This window comes from Littorina saxatilis, linkage group LG10 (assembly GCF_037325665.1).
Source record: "Littorina saxatilis isolate snail1 linkage group LG10, US_GU_Lsax_2.0, whole genome shotgun sequence".
NCBI classification, from domain to species: Eukaryota; Metazoa; Mollusca; class Gastropoda; order Littorinimorpha; family Littorinidae; genus Littorina; species Littorina saxatilis.
The window spans coordinates 24,553,348-24,563,945 of NC_090254.1; the positions used below are offsets into that span (position 1 = coordinate 24,553,348).

At 48.0% G+C, this 10,598-nt stretch overlaps 1 protein-coding gene across 1 annotated transcript in view; it reads right to left on the reverse strand.

Moving 5' to 3' along the window:
* Nucleotides 1-1,174: 1,174 nt before the first annotated feature.
* The window catches only part of LOC138978468 (uncharacterized), a gene marked incomplete in the record, with an annotated part of 21,954 nt that continues 12,530 nt past the window's right edge, over nt 1,175-10,598 (reverse strand). The window contains 3 exon segments of the mRNA XM_070351211.1: nt 1,175-2,059; nt 2,476-3,452; nt 4,301-4,418. Of these exon segments, the coding sequence (XP_070207312.1) occupies nt 1,799-2,059; nt 2,476-3,452; nt 4,301-4,418 (1,356 nt within the window).

Genomic DNA, 10,598 nt, shown 5'->3' on the forward strand with positions numbered 1-10,598 from the left:
TGACGCATGCCACACTACAAATAATACATACAATACTTCTGTTATCGCGACAACAACAAAAAATCATCCTCGTCTTCATTAACTTTCTCTTTCACAAAAAGTCAGTAGTTTGGACGGATATCCTGAATCCCACTGTCTATTGCTCGGGCAATGCACTACGCAAGCCATTGTTCAAACTGTTGACCCTTATAGTACGGACGCGGAAAAATGGAAGCAATTTTCTATGAATTACAGTGAAAATAAGAGTCAATTACACCATGTTTCACCTTACTATTGCTGTCACTTCTGTCTATAATTCAATGGCATAATTATTGAGCGAAACCTGTCTATAACGGCCATCCAAGGGACCATCCAAAAAAGGTTCTTGTGGACAGGTGGTCGTTATTAAAAGGTAGTTCAAATAGAAACGAATCTCGTCGGGGTTCTTTAGGAGTGATCGTAGTCAGCAGGGGGTCGTTATCAAGAAGTCGCTGCAAGTTAAGTTCGACTGTATTCACAATATTCTGCTTTTGACTATGTGAGTCATCTATGTAAGTCATGCCTGGAATTTTGGAGCGGGGGAGGGGGCAATTTTGTAACGGCCATTTATGCTTGGTACGTATTATATTAAGTCGTCGGAACAATACGGTCTGGCCAGATACACACACACTGTCACTTATCTGTCAATATATCTATCTATGAATGTATCTATCTAACAATGTATCTATCTATCTATCTATGAATGTATATATCTAACAATGTATCTATCTAACAATGAATCTATCTCAGGGCTCCCCACGGACTCCCAATCTAGAGGGTCCCGGGACTCCCAATCTCATTTTAAGCGGGCCAATTGACCCCCTCAGCGGAGAATTTAAGGGTCCCAAGAGTCCAGGGACCCAAAAGCCCTCGTTTTGATCACGCATTGTGAAATATAAAGGTTTTTAACATTTTATTTCGTGGGAATATTCCAGGAGAACATTTTAACAATACCGTATTTTGTTGCATTTAACACACACCACACACGCACGCACACTCACACACACACACACACGCACGCACGCACGCACACACACATGCACACACCCACACACACCCACACACACGAACATATACACACACACGAACATATACACACACACACGAACACACACACACACACACGAACACACACAAACACACACACACACACATCTTGTGTTTACGTCGTATATTTCGTAAGAGCCAAGCAAACAGACACACACAAAAAGAAATAATAATGTAAATGCCTGACTGCACATACAAGAACAGTCTCTGCAATATATCAGTATACATAGATGTATTCCATTTATAGGCCTATGTTGAAGGGCAACAGGATTACAAATGTAAAGTTGAAAATGAGAGAGAGGGAGAGAGAGAACAACAGAGAGAGAAACAGAGAGAGAGAAAGAGAGAGAGAGAGAGAGAGAGAGAGAGAGAGAGAGAGAGAGAGAGAGAGAGAGAGAGAGAGAGAGAGAGAGAGAGAGAGAAAGAGAGAGAGAAAGAGAGAGAAAGAGAGAAAGAGAGAGAGAGAGAGAGAGAGAGAGAGAGAGAGAGAGAGAAAGAGAGAGAGAAAGAGAGAGATAGAGCTGACAACACCACAAAAGCAGAATCAGTAAAACAGCACACACTTGTAATATGTAGAGTGTTTGGAGGACAGTCGAGGTAGCGAGCTGGCCGTTCACCGCATATGGTGACCTTTAAAAAGGGCCGACGCTGTCGGTTCATGATTAAACAATATTTTGACCTTACTCGCCATTTAGTCATTTCCACGAACTGTCGACCTTTAGCCGCTTAATGATTAATTACCATCCATACTAAAGTAGTGAAAATCACCATACATGTGACCGTCAACATTTCTGGCGTTGCATTCAAATGAATACATGCTGGAAGCCACGTCAGGATTAATGACGATGATGTCAGCTCTTGTGGTCGACTCATCCAGTTGCGTCATTGTGACGTCATAGTCACCCGGGCTGGCGTCATCAAGAGGGTAAGACTTAGTGCTGAATGTCACGTTTGGAGCAGGATTTCCTTCTGCAGTGCACGTGGCTGCCACAGACTGTAAAAAGTCGACACAACGCTGAACACGGGTTTAACATTTTGCATAAGTACTAACTCTAATCTTGAAAAAAAATGTGAAAGTGTCGTCGATGTTAGTCGAGCCCAAACGTCTCACCATCCCCCGTGCCCCCCCCCCTTCCACCCCCTCCCTTTTGAACACTGAACACACACACACACAAACGCATGCCTATACACACACGCACACGCTTCTCCATACACACGCACTCACGCACGCACCCTCCCCGGACCCCTTGAACACTGACACGCATTCACGCATGCAAACATCCCCCCCCCCACACACACACACACCCGCCCTTCTAGCAACTTAAACCTTACCCAGAAGCACTGCCTTTCACGCTGATTATATTCGTACCTTAATTGTTTTCCCACCAACGTTTGAATTAATCATCTTACCCCGTTTTCAAAGTGGGTCACTTGTGACAAGTCCTTGTTGATTCGGGGAGCCTTGACGACAATCAGAGCCATGTCCAGTGTAATCTCCTTCGACCCAGACTTCGCCGTGCACCGAAAATCACCGGCGTCAGCGTAAGTGATGTTGGCGAAGCTCAGCTGGGAGCTACACCTATGCCCACTAGACAGCACGAAGTCATCGGTGGGTATGACGTCACCACTGGGAAGAATCTTGGATAGCTCAGCAGTGCAGAGATCGCTTCCCATAACCTCGCAAGAAATGGTACATTTATCCCGCCTACGTACGTCACAGAAGACCTGTGAAAGGTCTGAACTGTAGTGGTCGTGGACAAAGCCCAGGAAGCCTTCAGGGAACGGTCCGGAGTGGTCCTCGCTGTAGAATCTGACGGTGGCTGTACCCTCCAGCTTTTCCAGCAGACAGTTCTCCAGCGAGATGCAGAAGTCTATCCTTGCATAGAGCTCCAAGATGCCTCGAGGGTCAAAGAGGGTGGAGTTGATTAGGAAGGTTCCGCGACGATCTCCTTCCTTCTCAGGCTCACTCACACGTTCCAGCCAGACGAGAGACTCTCTGTGGTGACTGCCTCTACCCACATTCACGGGATATCGGTCCACTCTGTTCTCCTCCGTGTCAGACTTCACGATGGCCATGCAATGACCACTGTCCCCGCGTATGTTCTGCGAGTCACCCTCCACCTTCACCTCGACGTCGAACCTGGCGTCACTTCCGGGCTTGTACGTGACGTCATTTCCTTGCGCGATCTGCGCCGTGATGCGTGGCACCTCCACGCTGTTCGGGGTGTTGTTCATCTGCAGGTAAGCGGTAAAGGAGATATCCGGGTAGTTGAAGAGCAGATAAATTGGTTCGACATAATCTTCTTCGCGTAGGATGCTTTCCTTGGGAATGTATAGCTCCACTACCCCAAAGTCATGGTCCTCTTGAAGTGTGGCCGTGTCTTGCCCTATACATGGAAACATTATTGTGTGAAGTGTACGCTAAGCCTTAACTGCCGTTTGAGGATCGGGGTCTTTAACCACACAAGGCGTTAAGCACGTCCACAGGATGACACGGGGCTCATCCATCATCGTCTCACGAGACTAAGCTATGCCAATGGACGCTACAGTCTCCGTCAGTAGTCTCCCAGGGTTCACCGTTTAACAGTGTTATTCTAGCCTCACATGACAAAAGTTGAGTTGGACCTGGATTAAAACTGGATACATACCGACGAGTGAATCAAAGCAGCAGTTTAATGAAAACGTGGGTAATGACAGGAACATGCGGCACTTTGCACAAATTCGGATACAGTTACATAGTGTGTGTGTGTGTGTGTGTGTGTGTTTGTGTGTGTGTGTGTGTGTGTGTGCGTGTGTGTGCGTGTGTGTGTGTGTGCCCGCGCGCGCGCGTGTGTGTGTGTGTGTGTATGTGTGCGTATGTGTGTATGTGTGTGTGTGTGTGTGTGTGTATGTGTATGTGTGTGTGTGTCTGTATGTCTGTCTGTGCCTGTCTGTGTGTGTGTGACTGTGTGACTGTGTGTGTGTGTGTGTGTGTGTGTGTGTGTGTGTGTGTGTGTGACTGTGTGTGTGTGTGTGACTGTGTGTGTGTGTGTGTGTGTTTCTATGTGTGTGTGTGTGTGTGTGTGTGTGTGTGTGTGTGTGTGTGTGTGTATGAATATGACAGTGTGTATCTCTTTGTGTGTCCTTACATCTCCCAATGTCTGCACAAGTACATGTGTATGTATGCTTTCTGTGTGTTAACTTACGCCAACTGTGTAGATGTGCATGCACTACACTAAAATCTAGCGTCACTTACAATTCAGCCTAAGAAGCACATGGGTCGGTTTGCTGGAGGCTTCGTACTCGACTCTCACCTTGTAGAAATCTGTTAATTCTTCCTTGGTCACTCTGGTAAGGCAAAACATTGTACTGGGCTGGGAAACCAAAAAAATCAATATCAATATTCACTCACATAATTTGGGGTAGGCTACCTTGGTACTTCGTTTTTGTCAGGCATTTTTCAATCAATGTTAATATTTTTTCTGTACAATTGTGCCCAGCACCGGTGTAGGATCCGGTCCGGTCCCCCCTCTGAAGTAGTCCCCCGGGGGACCAATTCGTGGCAAAAACTGCTCTATAATGGTCCCCCCTTAGACATCCAGCCTCGTTTTTCTTGTTACAATGTTAGTAATGTTACCAGCAATTTCAAAGAAAAGAAAGGAAAGAATCAGAGACTGGTTTCATTTCTTCTTATCAGTATTTATTTATTATTCATTTTATTTCATGTGATTTTTCTTTTGAACGGCATTATAAATCAGATCTATTTTATTTTCTGCAAAATATAGTCAAACAAAGAGATTGCTGTCTGTGCACTACATAATACCGGACGAAGATATAGATTGAAAATGGCTTGAATGCCTAAGAAAAACGAGGCTGGATGTCTAAGGGGGGACCATTATAGAGCAGTTTTTGCCACGAATTGGTCCCCCGGGGGACTACTTCAGAGGGGGGGACCGGACCGGATCCTACACCGGGTCCATTATGATTCTTTACCAAGCATTTTTTTGAAAGGGCAAATTAATTGGGTGCTTATTGAAACTACTTAAACGCAGTGTAAACGTGCCCCTTTAACATCCACTGGGACTGCCCTGCCAATGCTGACACCAAGCGGGCCCGTGCGCTGTTGGACAGCTACAGTGTGGACCAGGTCGTTCCTTTTCCCTCCCACTCCCGTGGCCACATCCTGGATTGGATTGTCACTCGACCCTCGGACAATCTGGTCTCCAGCCTCGTCGCCAACCACCATCTTGTCTCCGACCACACTGCCATCAACTTCCTCGTCAACATCACCAAGCCAGCACAGAAGCGGAAGATGGTCACACGTCGCAAGCTACGAGACATTGAGACAGATGCTTTTGGAGACGAAGCTGCCCTGCTGCTTGCCCAGCGAGACCCGTCCTCTAACCCCGCCCATTTCTTCAGCTTGACTCTGCGCCAGCTCCTCGACAAACACGCCCCGCCATCCCTATGCGCAGTCTCTGAGCGACAGCCGGCTCCCTGGTTCTCTGAGGACATCACAGCCGCCAAGATCGAGAGACGGCGAGCGGAGCGTGCATGGCGACACTCTGGCCTGGAGGTTCATAAGCAGATTCTCAGGGATGCGGTGCTTCGAGTCACGCAAGCCATCACTGCTGCCAAGGTCGAGCACTTCCACGACCGCATCGTCAACGCCTCATCATCCAGGGAGCTGTTCTCCATCATGTCCTCTCTCCTGGGCTCCTCCCCCGCTTCCCCCTTACCCACTGCTCACCCACCACAGGATATCCCGGAGTTATTCTCGGAGTTCTTCAAGGACAAGATTGACAAGCTTCGGAAAACACTCGATCAGCAGCCCTTCGTCCCGTCCCCACCCTCCCCTTCCTTCTCCGGCTCCCCCCTCACGTGCTTTCAGCCTGTCACTCAAAACCACGTCAAGCGACTCATCACCAAGACGGCCATCAAGACCTGCGAGCTAGACCCCCTGCCAGGCTTCCTCTTCACCAAGTGTCTGGACAAGCTCCTGCCGTCTATCACAGATATCATCAACATCTCCCTGGCCACAGGCGTCGTTCCCGACTGCTTCAAGTCTGCCGTTGTCCGCCCACTCATCAAGAAACCCGGCCTTGACGTCAACGAGTTGAAGAACTACCGTCCTGTGTCCAACCTGCCCTTCCTCTCCAAGCTTCTGGAGCGTATCATCCTGGAGCAGTTGAGCGCCCACCTGTCTCGGAACTCGCTGATGCCAGTGTATCAGTCAGCGTACCGCCCTCACCACAGCACCGAGACGGCGCTCCTGCGAATCACCACGGACCTCCTGAACGCAACAGATAGCGGTCTCGTCTCTGCCCTTGTGCTGCTGGACCTTTCCGCGGCCTTCGACACGATCGACCACCAGCTACTCGTCGATCGCCTCAGTTCCACGTTCGGCATTCACGACACCGCCCTCTCTTGGTTCCGGAACTACCTCCAGAACCGCTCTCAGACTGTCACCACTGATTCGTTCTCTTCTCAGCCTGTCCCTGTCCGCTTCGGCGTCCCACAAGGATCTGTCCTCGGCCATGTCCTTTTCACCCTGTACACCCAACCCCTCTCCCTGGTCATCGAACGCCACGGCCTGAACTACAACTCCTTTGCCGATGACACGCAGCTCCAGAACAGCGCCAAGCCGGAGGACGTTGACGATCTCCTTGGATCCATCTCCAGTTGTTTCACTGACATCAAGAACTGGATGACTGAGAACAAGTTGAAGCTGAACAGTGAGAAGACGGAGGCCCTTCTCGTTGGAACACGACAGAAGATTGCTTCCCTCACTGTGACCGACCTCCAGCTGGATGACGCGACTGTTCCATTCTCCCCTGCTGTCAAGAGCCTTGGCGTCTTTCTCGACTCCACTCTCTCCATGCAGACACACATCTCCTTCATCATCAAGACCTGCTTTTTACACCTACGACGCATCGCCTCCATCTGTCGCTACCTCACCCACGACGCCTGTGTCAAGCTGGTTGTCTCCCTCATCTTCAGTCGTCTGGACTACTGCAACTCCCTTCTGGCCGGCCTCTCCGCCTCATCCATTCATGGCCTACAATGAGTCCAGAACACCGCTGCCAGGCTGACGTTGAGGAAGACGAAGCGAGACCACATCACCCCCCTACTTCGCTCCTTGCACTGGCTCCCTGTCAACACCCGAATCTCCTACAAACTGTCCACTCTGGTCTACAAGTGTCTCAACGACTCTGCTCCCGAGTACCTTCAATCTTCCCTGGACCTGTACACCCAGCCCTCCGACCGTCCCCTTCGTTCTGCTGCTGACCCTCTCCGCCTCCACATCCCTCGCTCGAAACTCGCATCTGCTTGTCAGCGTGCATTCCCCTCCGCGGGCCCGTCCGTCTGGAACTCCCTGCTGCTTGAGCTTCGCCAGAGCCCCTCTCTTGACGCGTTCAAGAGTAGGTTGAAGACTCAGTTCTTCCCGTAGCTGGCTGCGACTTTCATGCTCGACGGGATGTGTTGTGCCCCAAAAGACATTCTTGTGCTGTGCTCTGTGAGAGGTGTTTTCTTTGTGCTTAATATTATTTTGTTTGGACCTAGCTATTGATGTGTACATCGTTGTTAAACAGTTGTTTGTTCTATGTTTACCAGGGTTTGCTAGTGTGTGATAGGGTTCGTGTCCGTCTGAAGATGTTAGTTTCTTTGTTAGTCCTATGTTGACAACTCTTTGACAAGCGCTTAGAACTGTACCCACGGAATACGCGCTATATAAGCTTCATTTTGATTGATTGATACAAAGCCTCGTGAGTTACTGGGTCACCAGGTATAAGCACGTGGAATCGTGTGTGACCACACTGGTGGCTGCATGCGGACAACTATTATTGTTTTCGTGTGAGTTTCGTGCAGAAAGTGGCTCTTGCATTCGCTCGATCTGTGTCTGTATTCTCGAACCACATCACTTTGTCAGAAATGCTTCCACTCGGATACACAAGACAATGGGATGTCATAGTTATATGATCGATCTTCATGGAGTCAATATAAATCAGAACAGCTTAATCAACAGCTCACATGTCTGTCTTTTGGTGTTAATAACAATCGTCAGCTGAGGCGGTGTGTTTGATTAAGATCAAGCCAAAAGAATCTACTTGTAAGCGCAATGTTGCCGCCGCTACCGGGACTACTGCTACACACACGCATATTGTAAACGCCATGAGCCTCCCCAAATAGGAGAGGGTATGTGCGTAGAAAATATTCACTAATAAATAAAAATAATAAACTTGTGAATCACATCCCATATCCGTAGACTCCTTATGTGCCCGATTCAGTTCTGACCTGGAAATGCCCATTGTCATGTCATTGTCACGTGACGTTTTCTCATACATAGAAGCACGACACGTTTCTTTCAACAATGAGATTTAAGGTGCGACGTGAAAAAAGATGGTGTAAAAAAATTGAGAAAAAGCACACGAAAAAATAGGAAAAAAGAAGGGTATCGGGGGGGGGGGGGGGGGGGGGAAGGGGGGGAGGGGGGGGGAGAGGCACGGCAATAGACCTCTTAATAAGTAGTTATTATGAAAAAAACATGTGCATGCGTGCCTGAAAAAATAGTTTCTCGAAAAAAACGTTGTGGTCCAACTACCCTCAATCATTTGGTGCAAAAACATCTGACAATGACTAAACAGATCTTGGGATATATGGGGAAATAGAACTAGGGGAGACCGGGGCTAGTCCGCCTACTTTTATGCTTTTGGTAGCATAACTGGCGAGTTTGATGAACTAGAAGACTGATTTTTTATTTTACATCAAGACAAATGTGTAGCTGATATCAACGTGCAGACAGTTTTGATGTGCGCATGAACATTTGTTGTACATACTGCTTTAAGTAGACCTACCCTAACGTAGGCGAACTTGCCCCAAGTCGGGGTAAGTCCGCCTACAGGGTGGGGCAAGTCCGCCGCTCTCATCCCATAGTATGTACAAGACTAGTAGTGGGCAAGCTTTAGTGGGAAAGCTTTTTTAATTCCCTTCAATATTCAGCTTCAAAAATGCCAATGACAAAATACGAAAGAATGTCAACACAAAATTACGTTAGCGGGGGAGACCGGGGCTAGTCGCCTACTTTTATGCTTTTGGTAGCATAACTGGCGAGGAGACCGGGGCTAGTCCGCCTACTTTTATGCTTTTGGTAGCATATATATCTGGCGAGTTTGATGAACTAGAAGACTGATTTTTAATTTTACATCAAGACAAATGTGTAGCTGAAATGTGACCCTCTACCACGGAATGATTCGCATGTCACCTTTGCATGATTTTCATATTTTTACATTTTTCTAAAGAGTTTTTTATGCTCTATCCAGTGGTGAAAACCGTTTTAGAAAAGAGCAAAAACTTGTTGAGTTATAAGCCTGTGACTAAGGTGACCCTCACACCGTTACCAGACACCCCCTGGACTTATATTGCCTAGCGCAGAACCGCGCGAGGTGACATGCGACTCATTCCGTGGTGGAGGGTCACATATCAATGTGCAGACAGTTTTTGTGTTCGCATGAACATTTGTTGTACATACTGCTCACGGCGGACATGCCCCATGACAAATAGGCGGACTTGCCCCCGCACGGGCAGGCAACTCGAGTGCCAGATAGCGAGCACAACATGGGAAGGAAGAAGCAAAACTTTCGTCAGAACTCGACCTTAATTAACACTTTTTCACTCGACACCAAGACTAAGTATTTGTTCTCAGAGGTAATGCATCAAAACCTAAGTCAACTCCAATGCATTCATGTCACAAAAATGAAGAAAAACACTTTTTGTGATCTGTACTCACGATATATGGGCGCGCAACCTTTGAACTTCTCCAGGATATGGCGGGAAGAAGGGACACCACTCTCACATGGTGTGAATGACTAAAAGGTGGCAAACGTAAGAATCAACAGACAAAGACGGATGTGCCTCGGGGGCGGACTAGCCCCGGTCTCCCCTACCAAGGATCCCAAATGAGCTAAACCTACACACACACACGCACACACACACACACACACACACATACACACACACACACACTCACTCACACACACACATAAACACACACACACATAAACACACACACACATACACACACACACACTCACACACTCACACACACACTCACACACACACACATACACACACAAACACACACACACACACACCCACTCACACACACACACATGCACACACACACAAACAACACACATATACACACACACACGCACGCACACATACACACACACACACACACGCACACACACACACGCACACACACACTGATACACACACACAAACACACACACACACTCACACACACACACACATACACACACACATGCACACACACACACACACACACACACACAAAAACAACACACATATACACAAAAACACGCACGCACACATACACGCACACACGCACACACACTCACACCTGCAGCTACTGTACATGGAAGAGCAGTGCGTATGCAATTGGAACGAATGAAATAAAATGAAGTGACACAGGGTCTTACTTTTGGTGTCGGGGAGGGCGTGTCGGTGGTGGTTGTCATCAGGTTTTTGTT